This window comes from Gordionus sp. m RMFG-2023, chromosome 4, assembly GCF_954871325.1.
Source record: "Gordionus sp. m RMFG-2023 chromosome 4, tfGorSpeb1-WG-v2, whole genome shotgun sequence".
NCBI lineage: Eukaryota > Metazoa > Nematomorpha > Gordioida > Chordodea > Parachordodidae > Gordionus > Gordionus sp. m RMFG-2023.
Genome location: NC_088778.1, coordinates 3,908,239 through 3,926,064, shown reverse-complemented (window position 1 = coordinate 3,926,064; position 17,826 = coordinate 3,908,239). Strand labels below are relative to the sequence as shown.

Below are 17,826 nucleotides of genomic sequence, written 5' to 3'. Positions count from 1 at the left end.
ATATATTATGCCCATCCCTGTCAGAAGATAATATGCAAATGCAAATCATAGAAAATTGTAATGATTTCTGTTTATTTTCATATTTATTTATTTAAAAATTTATATAAAAATCTAATTGTTCCCAGTGACGTCACTAGGGGAACCGTCTGTCCATCAAAATTTTAGAGAGTCCCTCTTTAAAATAATATTTTGAACCGCGTGAAAAGTCTCGTGATATCATGGGATCCATTTTTATGAGAAAAAAAGCAGAGTTGTTAACGATATATTTATAAAGTGTCGAAAAGCCATTTTATTTTTTAAAGGCTGTTTCGATGTGATACAAATAAAAAAATTCGAAGATTCTTGGTAAGACCTATTTTTTTCTGAAACCAATCAACTCTAGTAGGCAGCTAAAGGGAAGATTAGATTGACACCCCTGTAGGGTTAATATTTTTTTTAAAAGGATTTAATAAAAAGTATATCGATAGAGGAGACCGGGGTTAGTGTTATCACGGGGCAGGTATTATCTTCTTAAATAATTTTAAAAAACGAAATTTCAAACCAAATATCGCCAAAATATTTGTTGCCAAAATTGTTTAAATGCAAATTTAAATTGTAACACCTCGAAAAAGTAATGAATAGTTAATCAACTAATATCATCTAAATATTTTAGGGAATAATTACTCCAATAAAAACCATTTAATTTTTTGAAGCATACTTTTACAGTTTTTGTTTAAAGTATGGGTTTATTAAATGCCATAGAAACCATCTAATTTTTTGAAGCATATTTTTACAGTAAAAGAAAAAAAAACATTATTGTTCTGTTCATTGACATTTTAAATCTCATTGTGATTTAATCAAACATCAAACTGTGCTAAAAAAAACAAACTCCCAACATCTAATCCCAAACGTAATAGGAAGTAAATTTTATCCTTGATATCGCCATAACCAAACTCAAACAATTGGGAATCTACAGGATATCTAATATAAGACTCAAAATTACGCATTCAATGAACTATATTACCTAAATCAACTTTTTGCCAATGACAATATTTATGCAATTTATCAGTGTTGTTAAAATAGCGCGCTACTTTTTTCAGTAGCGGTAGCTTTAGCTGGCTACTTTTTTTTAGAAAATAGCTATGTAGCTCGCTACTAATTTAGAAAATAACGAAGTAGCGCTACTTTCAATTATAATCTTTTTATTTAATTTTGAAATTTAAATTTATATTTAAAAATATACATTATAAATCTAGTTATTAAAAATGTGTGAGATTGTTGAAGATAGCGAAATTTCTTTATGAGAAAAATATAGATTATCCTTTCCCAAAATTCAAAAAATACTTTAATCTTGAAGAAAAAATTACTAATGGATATCGGTTTCGATGCAATAAAATTTTGCCAACCACTGGTAGAATCTATGCTAAAAAGCATTGAGAAAAGGTCAAAATTTTATTTTTATTTTCTATTATACAATTACATAAAATAAATTTGCTTGATTAGCCAATTTAAATTGGCTTAATTTACAAAACAATCTATAATATTAATATATAGTATTAATATAAAATTCAAAATTAATATATTATTAATTACCTTGTGTATAATAATTATATTTTTAAAATCTTTATTTACCATGCTATTTTAATATTTTTTTTATAAATGAATTTAATTCTCAGATAAATTTAAATTTTGAAAATTAAAAAGGTATTCTTCTTATTTTATAATAATTACAATCGCTTTATATAAATTAGATTTCCAGATCTGTATGATAATGATAATGTAATAGCTGGTATCGTCCATCTTAGTTTCTTAAATTGGCCATACATTAATTTGACTGAATCTAAAGGACAACTTGATAGGCTGATGGTAACGTTAAAAAATGTCATGCCTAACCACGATACTAATACTATAGCTAGATCGAAACCGCGGCCTTCCATAGACGATTTTTTTGAAATAAATAATAATAATAATAAATTGAACCTCTAGATGCTTTTTTTAAATCTAAAAATACTCATTTAAATATCTTTGATGATTTTTTTCATATAAAAAGTTTGTTTATTAAATTTAATACTGCGTTGCCTCAAGTGCTAGTGCTGAACGATTATTTAGTATGGCAAAGCTTATACTTTCTGATCGTCGCTCTAGACTTAGGGATGACAGTACCAAAATGTTATTATTATTAAAGTGCAATATTAAAATTATATATATATGTAACAAATTATAGTCATGTTTTTATACCAATATTTTATTTGTGGAAATAAAGTTATGTAAAAAATATTTTTAAAAAAAAATCAAAATAGCGTAAAAAGTAGCTAATATCGCGCTACTCATTTGAAAACGATAGCGGTAGCGATAGCGCGCTACTTTTAAAAAGTAGCGTTTAACAACAGTTTATCAATTCTTTCAGAATTCTGATCTAAATTCATCTTTGAAAATATATGCGAGTCTTAAACAAACTAAACAGATTCTCCAAAACCCATCACAAATACCAAACATATCTGTAGAACCTTTCTTATTTATCATACAAACTTCTTCTCAATTATTTCAAACTGTTCTAAAATCAGCCAAACTTTAGATCAGGGGTTGACTGGCCAGTATGTCTAAAGGGAAAAAGTCCCACGGAGGCTAGAGATTTTTAAAAATTTGGGGGCCTTTAGGGAAAAATTTAAGACATTTTTAAATATTAATTTAATTTTTCTAATGAAATTATAAGCGCTACATTACTGATTCAAAAAAAAAAATTATTATAAATATTTTCTATAATATTTATTGTCATGATTTGCAGCTGATTTTTCATTAATTTGCTTTAGGAAAATCAATTTTATCGAATATTTTACACTATATATAATTTTATTGTACAAATAAATGCACTCGAAAATTTTTTAAATATATTTTCCATTTCCTACACACGCGTAAATCGTATTACTAGACATTTGTTGCACAAGCGAGGATACCTTTCGATTTAAGGTCTATAAAAATGAGAAGGCTAGAATTTTTAAGCGCCTAAATATCTAGTCATATTTGCTCTATTGGTGGCGTTCTAAGCTCACTGCGCAGTTGCAGTTTTCTGATAGCTCTTTAACTATCACTCAAGCTTTCCCGCCTATGCTTCATTCTCTTGGATTTTGGAATTTGGGAAATAATTCTTTAAAATTTAAAATTTTTATAGTAAATTATTATTTATATTAAGATTTTTATTTATTTTTTTCACTTAATTATTATATATTTTATTAAAAAATAAGTAATTATTTTGTTTACATACTACATGTCAAAAGTATGTCAACTGAAAAAAAAGAGATTGGCATGTACTATCGTCAACCTCGAAATAAATCCATAACTTCAAAGAAGTAATGGTTATTTCAAGCAGTTTTTTTTATAAATTCGAAGATACATTATGATGAATCAATAAAAAAATTATTATACAAGATTGCAATGATATGGAAGTAAAAATAAAAAATATTGTAATAATAACTAATCCGTCTTCTAACCCTCCGCCTGTGAGAAGAATAAGGATCTTCATTCAGTTTTTATACTATATATATAATTTTTTATCTTTTGATGACCACTAAACTACTACTTTAATACACTGATGACCATATTTTGATTTTGTTAAAACTCTATAGTTTAGTGTGATGGCAAAAAAGAATTATCTGTAGAAACGTAATAAAGATTTTAAAAATAAATATCTGCGGCCACTATAATTATAATATTGTTTAAAATAATTTTGGCAGCTTTTCCTAGACCTAATATTAGATAATCGAATACGGATAATACAATTATTCGATAATCGAATACTAATAATACAATTATTCGATAATCGAATACGGATAATACAATTATTCGATAATCGAATACGAATAATACAATTATTTGATAATCGAATACGAATAATACAATTATTCGATTTGATTTGCATTTTTTATTGGCCTGAATTAGAATATTAAAAATATTTTAATGGCACTTTTACGTATTTATTTTTCTTCCGTATAATGTTCTGCAAATTTTTTCACATTATATATTTTTTTATAGAAGATAGGAAAAAGAAAGTATTATAAAAAGATATTATAATAAATAAATATTAGGGGTATAAATGATATATGGCTTAAAGTACACTCGCTAAACAGCGACTAAAAATTTATCGAAAATGCAAATAAGATCCATTTATTTTTTAATCACGTGGGCGAGTCCGATCTGCTATATATCTTCTCCCCAAGGATAAAACCGAACCACCTAGTTTGTTTTAGAAAAAAAACATGGCGCCTACACTGGATTCGAATCCAGAACCATCGGATTGTAATACACAGACACACACACTGAACAGATTAGGCCACTGATACTATTCTGAATAATGTTATTTCCGTGAGTCACGTGATGGCAAACATATTCGGATGTGGGCAATGACATATATTGATACCTAAACTGACGATGCTTCAGAAAGCTGGGGACGCCATTTTGATAGGCCAATTTATTCCTATGTCTGACGCAAAACTTTATTAAATTGCCTGATCATCGAGATAATAAGGAAGCAAGTTATCAATTTAATAGTAGTTTTTGACATGGAGAATAAATTACTGTATGGGTTACCAAAATGGCGGGTCCAGCGGATTTGTAATCAACGACGCTTTCAAATGCGTCATTTATGAATGCATCGTCAGTCTTAATATTTTTATATGTAATTAGATGTGGGATTATCTTCCATTCCAATGGTGTCGCAACGCATCGAGTAATTAACTAGAGTCCTGAAAAACGTTTCGAAGAATATGCCGCTAAACTAATAGAGAAACAAAAGGAACATAATTTTGAAAAGATTATCGGAACAAAAATATCTGGGCATCCTTGCTTTGATAATGCCAAAAACATTTAAATTTAGTAGCCCACAATCCCAAAAAAAAATTTTCCTAAAAATTATAATTATGGTTTTTTTTTGTTTTTTGAAATGTCGACCCAACTATGGCAGTCTGGTGTGAAAACATATGTAGTTAAAGACTTGTTAATTTATCATCTTGGATCATCTTAGAAATGTATTGGCCCCAATTTGTATCTCTCATCTGAAACATATCACAGTGGCCATTTTAGCTTCTGGAAACCAGGTTGGATCTGAATGAGACATATAAATCTCGTTTCCGGTTAGTACCTGCTCAATGTTCGAGATTCAATCCATTTTACACCACCCTCCCTACAGCATCGATTTTTAAAACTTTTTTTAGAATTAAAATTTATTAATCCTTCATAAAGATTATTTTTTTCTCCTTCTTCTTCCTCTAAATTTAACCGAAAAATTTCTTTTCTCTTTCATCTTTTAGATTCATAGTTTAATTTTTTTTAAATATATATATATAAATTCAAAATTATTGATAGGAAGGGTCAATAGCCTGGTGAAAATTATTGTGTTTTATATATAAATTTTTATTTCAAAAAAAATAAAAAAAATCATTTTTAATGTGCTTCAATTTTATAATTTAAAAAAAAAAAATTTTTAAATATTCGTTTTTAAAAAAATTTAAAAATTTTCCAATTTTATGAAATATATATATTATATATATTTTAATGCAGGAGTTTAAAGCAATCAAATCAAATCATTTATTTTATTTTTTTTTGTACCCGTAAAACTACCGCTATAACTGGTCTGGTAAGTTAAGCCCTCATTTATATTAGTAGCGTTTTAAACGGGCCAGTTCTTTATTTTGGCCAAAAATATTACACAGGCCTGGCGATTTTACTCTATAGATGGCAGAAGGTTTGGACATCTAATTCATTATTTTGGCTTAAAATATTTTTAAATTTCAAAATGGCGGAATCGAGTCCGGTTAACGACGCTAATTTATTTTAACCGCGAACTACAGCGATGCCGTTTAAGCAATGTTAGGTAAAATAATAACAGCTATGACGTAGTGTTTTAGCGATAAATTCCGCATCGTGGTTATTATACGCTTACAAAACGAGACCCTGATAACGTTCCCCCAGGAGATCAGAAAACTTGGAGCTCAAGCCCGGTCCAATTATTTTTGGTTTTAGAGTCAGATCCCGGGCCTAAAATTAAAAAGTTGTAAATTAGTAAAATATAAAACTCACTAAATTGGAGTAAGACCCTCTTCTTTCTTTCTTTCTTTTTCTTTCTTTTCTTTCTTTCTTTCTTTCTTTCTTTCTTTCTTTCTTTGTTGACTTTCTTATCACCAAATAATTCCCAACCCAAATTTTCTTAAAATTTTACTTTGCAAGAAATTCTGCAGAGATTCTTGGGTCTGCAATGTCCGGTAGAGCCACAAAATTTATTTAAACCGGGGGAAAAAATTAGCGGACCGGACCCGTCAAATAAATTATTGGGCTAGATTGTAAAAAATTGGAAAAGGGTTCGGTAAAATCTAAATTCTAACCGGGCCTGACCTGAAAATTTTACCATTTGATTAATTATAGATGGACATTAGTGTAAACTTATCAATTTGTTTTATATTTTATTTTAGTGGATTTAACTTTTCTTCTCACCATTTTTTTTAAAAAAACTCGTTAAATTTATTATCCCATATAAATTTGTCATTTTTTTTTAAAGAAAATTACAAAAAAACGAAGAAATTACAGTCTTAATACTCCATTTCCACTTAAGAAACCACAGATATCATTTTTTATTTTCTTTATATATATATAAATATATAAATAAAATAAAATACCAAATTATATAATCAAGATGCCAAAAGATGGTATTAACTGAAATTAAATGTTTAAATGTTATCAGAACAAGAATAAAATCATAATAAAAAAAATAAAAAATACAAAAAAATTGCATCCGATAATAGGCAATTAAATTAGTTTGTGACCAATGACCCGTATCAACAAATCTTATTTAAATGGATTTTTTCCCTAATAAACTTTTATGTCCCGATATTAAAATATATCTGATAAAATTTTAAAGTTTATCTTCTTGAATATTTGCATTTTTTTTGTCAACAAATTAAATTGATCATTTTTACATACACACACACACAAAGACTAATAAAATTTACAAGGGCTAAGAAAATAGCTAAATTTCTAATAATTTTATTTTATATCATTTGCAGTCTTGTTAGACGACTCGTTTTGAGCCGATTTATAAAAACGGCGAACTCAGTATTTCATCCAAGAAAAATACTGCGCAAGCCTGAAAATTTTGCTCATAGAAGGAACAAAGGTGCAGACTCGCCGAATAATCCATTTCTTGATTGGTTGGAATGAGTTGTGTTTTCAATTTTAAACCCTTTAAAAAAGAGTTCCTAAAACTCATCCATCAAAACCTTTCGCTCATACCTCATTTCTTTGTGCTCTGTCATCTTATTAGACACTTTTTTTAAAGTTTATTACCTTTCATCCTATAAGACTCAGAGTGTTGTGACTAAAGGTCGATCTGGAAGCACGGTCTCAAGAAAATTTTTGGGCATATGGCTGGACAACTTGTACGGGTTTCAGCCGGCCGCGTCGACCTTTAAATGTGACTACGCGTACCTAAATCCTTCTATTTTTCACCAATTGCTAAATTACGCGAAACTCTTGGAGTCACTCTAAACACTATTGATTCACGCCACGTAGCAGTCATTGATTTTTGAAGCAGGAATGCTATCCCTAACGCCTACAAGCAAAAAGACGAATATACACATGGACGAGGCTAAGATGACATTTCCTTCTCTTTTCCCTTTCTCCCACAAGGAAAAAATGTGCAAAATCCTATTTTCGAAATTAAACCCTTTAATTGTAAATTCAATATCGATGGAGGCCGATCCGATATCACCTCTGATTGGGCCCTTTATACATGTTTAATCTGATAAATGTGTTTTAAATATTCTTTATTAATAAATAATTTATTAATATATTCATTTATTTATATATTAACAAACATACTAAGAAATTTTAAATAAATATTTAGATTAATAATTAAAATTAATGTGTCTAAAACATTTTTTTCTTCTCAGAAATACTAAAATTTATAGTTTATACGAGGTCAACGTGCGTCGATGGACTGTCAATATCACCAGTTTCACGTAAAGCAGATTTAATGATACGTGACAGATATTGACAGAGTTGGACATTTATGGCAGTTCATGGCCCAATATTTTAAAAGATCTGCTGGCATATTATAATTTATTGCTTTAAATATTGGTTCCTTGAGATAATTTTCGATTTCAAAGAAATACAGAATTTCGATATTAAATTAGACTCCTCATTTACTTTAAAAAACTTTTAAAATTTTTTGTGTAAAACTAGATGAATTAATTTCTTCATAAGAGTCTCGTAATGCATTCTAGAATTCGTTTTTGTCTATAAAGTATTGATTGAAATAGAAAAGAAATTGTAAAGCGGGGATCTAAAAGAAATTGTTTCTAGGAAGTAAATATTTTTCATTAAACATAAGATAACGTTTAGAAAGATCTGTATACATCGCACCCTTCATAGTCTGGGCATTATTATGCTCACAATTAGCGAATTCTTCAATAAGTAATTACTACGAATAAAATAACTCTATTTTTGCATTTCCCCCAGCAAATTAATACTCAAGTTAGATGGAAATTTTTTTTAAATAGATTATGAGGCCATTTTATAGAATCTCATCGGCAAATTTAGGAATATCGGCCGATAACCGATATATGACAAATTATCTGCCTGACCCGATCCGATAACATCGGTGCATCCATGGCTAGAAGTAATTTATATTTCATATCCAAGTCTCTTACTTACTTGCGAGGAATTGCCATCGACCTTTGAGTAGGCTCTGGCATCGTAACTCCCACTTGCCTCACTGCCGTATTCATTGTCGCCTTTCAAGAGGTGACTACCTAGACACTATGCCGTAATTTCCATTATAGAACTCTCGAGTCTATAATATATATTCCATCATCTGTAGAGCCATCCGGCTCTAAGCCCCGATAAATAAACAAGTTCTGATAAGATAACCTATCATTTGGACCCAAGATGTACCCTTCACTTACACTATGTTAAATCGCTCTGCAAAATCATCCTAAAATAACTCCCAACTCCAAAACTACTGCATGCTAATAAAACCTCTTAAACTATTAGGCAAAGATTAAGATTCATTACCAGATACAGTTTGTTTGCGGCAAATAATGTCCGCCATGTTTGTGTTTTTTTAATATACTTTTTTTAATTGTTTTGTTATTGGTCAGTGTCGCTGTGAATATACCACTAAATTTTACATTTAAATTTATATAAAAAAATAAATTAAAATAATATAACTTTGAATGATTTACATGAAATATCATTAGATTGGAAAAAGCTTGAAATGATTAATACATTAAAATATCAAGGCAAAAACAGAAATGAAATATATACGATAAAAATATTAAAAAAATAGCTAATAAATTTTGAAGAAATAGTTAAAAGTTTATTGAACCAATCTATATTATACATCATATTTATCATATATCAAATACGTTATTATATGTATAATGTTACAACTTTACAAGAGAGATATCGAAATATTTTTTCATATTTTAAATAACAATATTACAATATATTATATTATATTATATTATATACATATAATTTATATATACTTAAATATATAAATAATATTTTATATATAATTTAATACATTTTTAAAATATTATCTGGTATAAAATATATCTATCTCTCTATCTATCATGTATGTCATATGGTTTAAATTTAATCGTTAATACAAATGTCCATAGTGTTTGATGGCTGGGATTAAAAAAAAGGGATAAAAAATGATAATATTGTATTTGTTGTGTATATATTATATAATAATAGCAATAATAAATATCCGTTTATTATATTGGGGCATGAACTTCTTAGTTTATGATATTCTAAAGGAATATTAATTAAAACTTCTCCAAATTTGCCAAAATCACTTTTTGAGCACAAATTTTTGCCGGAAATAGTTTCTAGAATGTTTAGAATACCTATCTTATAAAATTGTAGACATTCTTGCCATTAACCTTTGAGTCATTTATCATATGGCAAAATTATCTCAAATTTATAGAATAGGTATTCCAAAAAAACATATTGACCCTAGCATCATATATATATATCTAATTGATATGCAAATACCAACTTGAATTTATAAAGATAAAAAAAAAGAGTTTTTTCGACAACTATTTGTAAAGAAGTTTTTGGATTCGTTTTCCCATACGACAATTTTTTTTCTTCCTCTTACAAGTAACCCATTCCATCACGTGTTTGGGAATATCATTCCATCAGTCCCTTTATGATATTCAATTTATTTTGCACTTACTTTTTTAAATTTTGAACATTTTTATAAAAGCAAGAAAAATTAACTCGTTTTCTTCAGGGGGGGGGGGGGAGGGTGGGTATGGGAGACCCCTCCTCGAGAAAATTCTAGATTGTTCTATGGACTCTTCACTTTCGATTACAATGATTGTAACTCGCCTATACTATGCATTGTATGCTATACTGTCAGGACCGAGAGACAATATTAAAAAACCAAGATTAAATAAATATTGTATGTGTACTGGTTATTCTAAAAATATTTTGTATTTGTTTACCCTAATATTTTTTAATTTTTTGTTTATATTACGTATTCGGTTTAAATTCAAATTATTAATAAATTTAAAAAAAAATAAGTGATTATTTAATATAATGATAAATAAATAAATCTTAAAATGTATTTAAAAATATATGAAGTTTTACTGTTTAACCAAAAAACAGGACCATTGATACTTTTCTGAACAATTCTTTTTCTTTTAAGTAAGATGATTCGAAATCATGAAAAAGGGATGATGTTATATCAAACTAATTATATCTGACTAGTCGCATAAAATGCCGTTGCTAAAGATTGATAGGAATTTAATGTATGGGAAATAATTATATATCTATTTAAAATCACGTATGAGTGTATCCAACATTTTTGGGGCATGCAAGCTTGGATTGTATGTTCATTCCTAGTGAACATTGTTGTACTGTTATAACATAACGTCCTTCCGAAAAAAATGGCCTTTCAGAGTCAGTTGAGTTAGATGGAATTGGCATGATTTTCTATAATATTGAATTTATTTTCATGATTCCCATTAGACGACGACTTTATCAATGTACTTGTCTATTTCTAATTTTTTATTTTATTTTATGTTTATAATTTTCTTCAACCTGATATATTTTTCCAAAAAAGATCATTTTCTTGGATTTATTTTGTGTTTCATATGTTCTCATTTAAATTGAGACTATCATTTATTTTATACATATTATTATATTCACATTGGTTAGATAATATTTGAAGGGTGTCTATAGTTAGAATAGTATCTTGATACTTTAAAGTGTGGCAATTATTGTCTATATTATATATATATACGTTTATCGAAATTTTAAACCTTCCGTTTAGCTAAAGTAGCTAAGGAAGGTCGTTGTAAAACAGAATTAGGAGTATTATTATAACTGAACATATTCAAAAAATGCTATAAAATAGAGGATTAATTGTTGAAATTGATGGAGTATTTGCAAATGAGGTTATTAGGTATAATTAAATGGTTCCAGAAATTATGGATAAATTTATACATTATTCCAGGCTAGGTCACTAATATAAGTGTTCATTAATTGATCCACTGAAATTCAAATAATTACGTAATTATTTACATTTTTTTTACTAATATTGGTATTGGTTTATATTGTTTTTAAAATAATATCAAACCAATAAATTTAGGTAAAATTGGTATTGGTTGGTAAATACCAATATTTGGTTTTGTATTGGTATTGATATTGTAAATCAAGAATATATTGGTATTGATTCACAAAACCTAATAAGTCTAATATAATTAATTATTCTTAATAAATAGAGAGATATATATTTAATCGACCCGGCCCGGCCCGAATCAAATTGTTTTATGATTTAGTCCGCATTCATGGTGGGATTCGTCCGACTCGATTTAACAGCTGATCGATTTTTAAAATCTATTCGTGAGATCATTTTTTATTTATTAATATTAATAATATCCTTAATTCTATTCATAATAATTCTAAAAAAAATATCGATTTTTAAAAAGAAAAATTTATCTCATAAAACAGATTTTATAAATCGATCAGCTGTTAAATCGTGTTGGATTGTACGTCACTATGAATGATGCCTTATTCTAGCCCCTTGAGTAAAAAAATATTTTTAAAACATTTTCGGATCTATCCGAGATTTCAGGCCGATCCCGGTTTACAGACCGGTTTTGTAAATTTCTAATTTTACCTTAACAATAACGGTTAATTCATTTTTTTTAAAAAATATTAATTAGATCGTAAAGCGGAATTACACCAGAATCATAAGAAAAACTCATATACTTACAATGACGTTGAAAGAACGGATAAAATACTGAATAACGAGAAATTGATTAGTGTCTTAGTCAACAACGATTCAAGGCTAAGTAATTTTACTCATCTAAACAGCAAACACTCAAAATCGAGCAGACCACCTACTACCTTAGATTTTAAAGAGTGTGGTCCAGCAGAGGTCAAACAAAATATCGACACCTCCAGCCAATCCCCACCGTTTTACAAGATCCGCGAGAACGAAAAAAACAATCCTAATTTTGGTTATAACAACGCCCCATTCTTGAACGGTCTTTTGGATCAAAAGGTAAGCACACCTTCTCCCAATCCATTGAATCCCGATTCCTATTCGTCATCCTCGAGCGACGAATTGAATGGTCACGACAATATCGCGAGGAGAACCAAATCGCGTCCATTTAACTATGACCATTTTATACATTCCGATCCCGCGAAATCGTCCAAGCGTAATCGTGCGCCTAAAGATAATTTCAAGTTGTACCAAGAATTGTTAATGCTGAATCACCTAAAACGGAAGTGCGATAAAAACATGGCCGATTATGACCATGCCGCACCTATATATATACCTCCACTCCCATTCAAGGACACAATTTTGCCGCTTAGGCGGACGAATTACACTGCAGACCAGTCTAGTCATGTTTCGTTTCCAACGTTTTCTACCCCCAAACCAAGCGTTATTATTACCTCCATTGAGAATTCAATAAATCCGAACCCTAAAGACACCGTTATTGTAAAAGATAAAAACGCAAACATTTCGGGCAGAAGCCCTGATAACCGAAACGAAAAGCACAATGTTCGGAAAAGAAAACCCGATCAAGAAAGGTCTAGATTTTACGGCATAAAGGACAATATTTCGATGGTTGGAGACGATATTGACAGCTCCGCCTCTCTGAATCAGCCGATATCCGCTTCGCCGCACGTCAATAACTGGCCACCTTTTTCTTACGATTTCAACTTTATGAATAAAATGTTCTCGCACCCTAACGTGTCACCGTCAAGCTCTGCTCTTCCAGAAAACTTCAAGAAAATAATTAATTATAACATTTACGACAATCCTTTCGTGCAATATTTTCCTCAGTTTTTAAACTCAACGACCACGAGCGCGAATTTAATTAACGAGCCATACGTGCCGTCGCCCAAATACTCAAATAACTCCGCAAGGAAACGCGACTCGGGGAGAAAGTTTTCCAAATGTTCATTATCGCGTCGCACGCAAGATGAAAATGATCATCAAATAGACTTCACGCAGTCGGACTCCTTTCCGTTTCAAAATTCTCTACAAAATCATATGTTCGACGCTTATAATTACCATAATCAATTCCCAATTTTTCCGCTTCCTTCTTCGTTTAAAGATAATCATTATCACAATAATTCCGCGGCGAAACATAATAAACAGCCCGATTTTCTTGCGGATAATCTTCCTTTTCCCAATTACGAAGATTATTTTTGCATGTTGAATTCTTTGGACTGGAAATCGAGATACGACTCTTACCAATATATGTTCTCAAAATCGCCCATGCTCTATCCTCACCCATCATTTCCTTACATGAGTAATTTCCAATTGCCCCCTTTTCACCCCTTATCCAACGATCCAATTGATCAATACACATTTAAATCAAAACAATCCACAAATAAGTTCAACGAAGATTACCAATCGAAATACATGGATATTTGCCGAAAAACAAATCTGTCTCGTCAAAAAAATTCGCCATCTTTAGGCGACGAAATTGTGACCCGCGTTTCATCGAAAAAGAGTGACGAATGCAAATTATTTGTAGCATCTGAGACAACGTCTCAGCCTAATAAAAATAAAATCGGGCCTAAAAGGACAAATGGTGCGCACCATTCCACCAACAGTAACAAAATGGTCAGGGGACAAAACACTTGGCTCTCCAAAGGTTCCAAGAAGGCTAAGGACATAATGAAATGTATATGGTGTGGGGATTCCTTCGGGTCATTACCAGATCTGACATCCCACATGGTAGCCACTCAGCATTACAGGAAAATTATTCCTATCATATCATCTAACGCCCTCGCGATTACAAGCACGAATGGTGAATTTTGCAATAAATTATTGAATAAGAATTTGAAGTTCGAGGCCGCCATCAAAGGTACATTGTTGAAAAAATGCTAAATATTATCATATTTATAATTAAAGGCCCTGATTGGTCAATAGGTAATAACGAACCGGATTGGTGCATAAATTCAAAGTAATCTGTATATAAAAATGTTTTCGCTTTAACGACGGTTACTCGGGCTTGATAAACTTTAAAAAAAATTTCTGTCTCATTTCATATATAATTTGGAAGCAATTAATTCAAAATTAAATAAAATTACATCCGTAAAATTTAAATTATGTGTTATAATATATTCATATTATCTTTATAACATTAGGCAATGATACCGAAACATCACCTAGAGAAATGGGAGGGAATATTTACGATCCATTGTTTAGGATGTCCCCATTAGTATTTAGGCGTTCTGACGAAGCTTCATTATTCGATGCTTCCTCCCTGAAACAGTTATCAAATGTGGAAAGGTAATAAAACATCCGTTTATGGATTTTATACGTGGTTTAAACTGCCAGCCATCTGTTACAACCAAAGTTTTTCTAAGCGCAAGCTACAATTTAAACGATAAACGTCTTGGGAAATTTATAAATGTAGATATTTATCTAATTTGGCATCATGTTAAATTATATACTCTAGTAAATGTTTATTTTTTTTGGAAATTATTGTAAGAAGAAACACATTTAAATGGCTTACACATTTTCGAAAATTTTTTTAGATATAAGGATCCTATTTTAGGATTATGATCAATATAAGTTGAAGAGGGATAGGGGAGGAGAAAATGAGGGGTGAGGTGGGTAGCCAATTTGGGCATAGCAAAAAAAACAATGATTAAAAATTATTTAAATATAAAAGGTTTTCATGAATTGTGAATTGCAAAGCATTCTATCACAAATAGGTATTATTCTATTTTGAATTTTTAGCAAAAATCTAAGAATTAATTTAAATATTTTATCCTTGTTTTATTAATACTTTTCACACGTGATGGATAATAGGAAATTTTTATTCGGCTGAACAAACCCTAAAAGTATAATATAAAAAAAATATATAATAACCCAAGCCAATATCACCATTATGTAAGGATATTATTATTATAACTGATCCATCATCACAATCTTTTATTTTTGCATTAGAATGTATTAGTAAATTATTTAATTACAAAAGAATTATATATAATTAAAAAAAAATGATGTAGATTTGGCTTAGGTTAATTATGAGAATCTTGAATATTATTAAATTAAAACTTAGAAGACTACTTTTACGATATTTATTTGAATGTTGAGGCTAAAACAAAATTATATATAAATCGTTCCAACATTAACGTGAACTCAATTGTATAATAAAATAACCGTTTTTATTTCACTTTTGGATACTATTTTTGACTCAAATTAAATAAACGATTTATGATTTCATAATATGACATCTATCCAATTTAACAAATTACTATTACCAAATTCTTCTGTGGATATATTAAATCTTGATATTGAAAAAAAAATCAAATATTTTGTTCAATTTCATTCAGAGGATATATAAAGGTCTAAAATGCCAATTAATTTCGGAATTTAAATTTTGGTATTGAAAGATTAATTTTTAGCAGCTAATCCTTCAAGAAACGCTATAAAATCATTGCACGATTAGTTTTTTTTAAATTACGAATAGTAAATTAATCAATTTGTTTAAGCGAATCGCATTCATTTTTGAATACAGCCTTACTGGGAGAGTCAGTTATTAGTATCCCCCCCCCCCGATATATTTTAAATTTTTAAATCTACTATTATAACCAATAATTATTCAACTCAAAATCAATACATTTTTTACAAGAAAGTACGAAAGCACAAACCATCTTCAAAATCAAGAAAACCCCATTGAAGAAAAAGAACTAAGGATAAGCCACACGACGACAAAGTATTGTTCAATCATAATAATTACCCTGAAGATAGTTTAATCTCAACCTTAAAATCCAACAATCCTATTTTTCATACTATATCTCAGCCATCAATCACATGCACTAATAAAAAGAGTATTTTAAATTTCGATATCTCTTAACCTTTATATTGATATTTTTAATTGTCGATATAATTAAAAAAAAACTAGTCTTAAAATCAATAGCCAAAAAAAATATATTAGTCAATATTTTATATGTGTTATTTATAATATATTCCCCATTTTTTTATATATATTATTATACTATATATTGTTACTTAAAATAATCAAAAAAAAAGTTTTATAATTTTATTTATAAAAAAAAGCTAATATAAAGAAATATAACTTTTGGGTGTTCGCTTTTATATTATCAATTTTTTTAGAAAAAAAAATCCCTTCCTTCCTTCCTTCCTGCTATCCGAGATCTCAAAATGCAATATTTGGAATATCATAACTATTTTAAAAAATCTGTAAATTTTATTTTTAAAAAAAAAAAAATTCATGAATCGATATAAGTCCTCAATAAATTAACAGAATTATAGTGGAGTGAGCTATCTGTTTGCCAAATCTATGAATGATCTTTGAGACTTTTTTTTAATAGAATTTGGTTTAATTCTAAATATAAATTTAGAAAAACTGTAAATAATTAAAGCGCTAAGATTTTATCAAACGAACAGATGTTCAAAGGATTATAAAGGTGGAATATCTGATTAATAACCGTAATTTTTAATGATAGTAACTTTCAAGTATTCGGTTATTGTCCGAATGAGTGCCTTCCTAGCTCTCTAAAGAAGATAAGAAACTTAGGTCCAACCTTTTATAAGAAATTTTTTTTCAGTAATCGATTCATATTAGATTGAATTGATCGCGAAGATGTTTCTGTTGCGTGAGAAATATTCTCAGTTTTTCTCTAAAATTTCGTGTTTTCACGCTCATACCAAAAAAAATTATAATTATTTTGTGAGGGGCATGTGTGACTCGGATGCCAGAGACCTTGACTGAGGAAGCAAAAGCAAGCTTAACTATCTGGTTTCTATTCTAGAACCAACAAACACTAGCAAGTAGGTAAGGGTTCTAGAGATAAGTGATAAGGTGGAAAGACACGGATCGAATAATCAATAATTAATGGCACTACCAAATGAAAACTTATTCCTGCAAGGGTATTTGCTCAAAATATCTCTTCATTTTTTTGGCCCCTTTCTAGACACAACATTGTTTTATGGTAATTAAATTTACCAAAAAAAATGTAAAATTAAATTTTTTCTAAAAAAAAAAAACTTAGATAAAATTTTCTTCTACGGGAAATTAACGTATATTATACTATATACTGAATATTTATGGTAATTGGTAAAATGAGTGATGAATTTTTTTTATATATATAACATTAATACCATTCATTTTGAATATGTAATTAATGTTTTTAATCAAAAATATTGGATTTTTTTTATTATATATAATAAGCAATGTTTATAATTTTTACTACTAAATTACTAAATTAATCTAAATACGTTATAAATATATAATTCCCTAGCGATCACCTAATACATACACCATAGATGGCACCAATGATTGA

General features: G+C 29.0%; 1 protein-coding gene across 4 annotated transcripts in view; it reads left to right on the top strand.

Moving 5' to 3' along the window:
* Positions 1-16,602, top strand: part of LOC135927857 (uncharacterized) — a 46,120-nt gene extending 29,518 nt beyond the window's left edge. Inside the window, exons 2-4 of one of the 4 annotated variants that reach the window (XR_010572197.1) lie at positions 12,210-14,372; positions 14,656-14,923; positions 16,156-16,293. Coding sequence is in view for 2 of the 4 variants with exons in the window: in XM_065464081.1 (XP_065320153.1) it covers positions 12,210-14,372; positions 14,656-14,800; positions 16,152-16,275 (2,432 nt within the window). In the remaining 2 variants the exon portion in view is untranslated. Of the gene's footprint in view, positions 1-12,209; positions 14,373-14,655; positions 14,924-16,151 lie in introns of all 4 variants that reach the window. The other 3 variants (XR_010572198.1, XM_065464082.1, XM_065464081.1) reach the window with 3 other exon arrangements.
* The last annotated feature ends 1,224 nt before the right edge of the window (positions 16,603-17,826 follow it).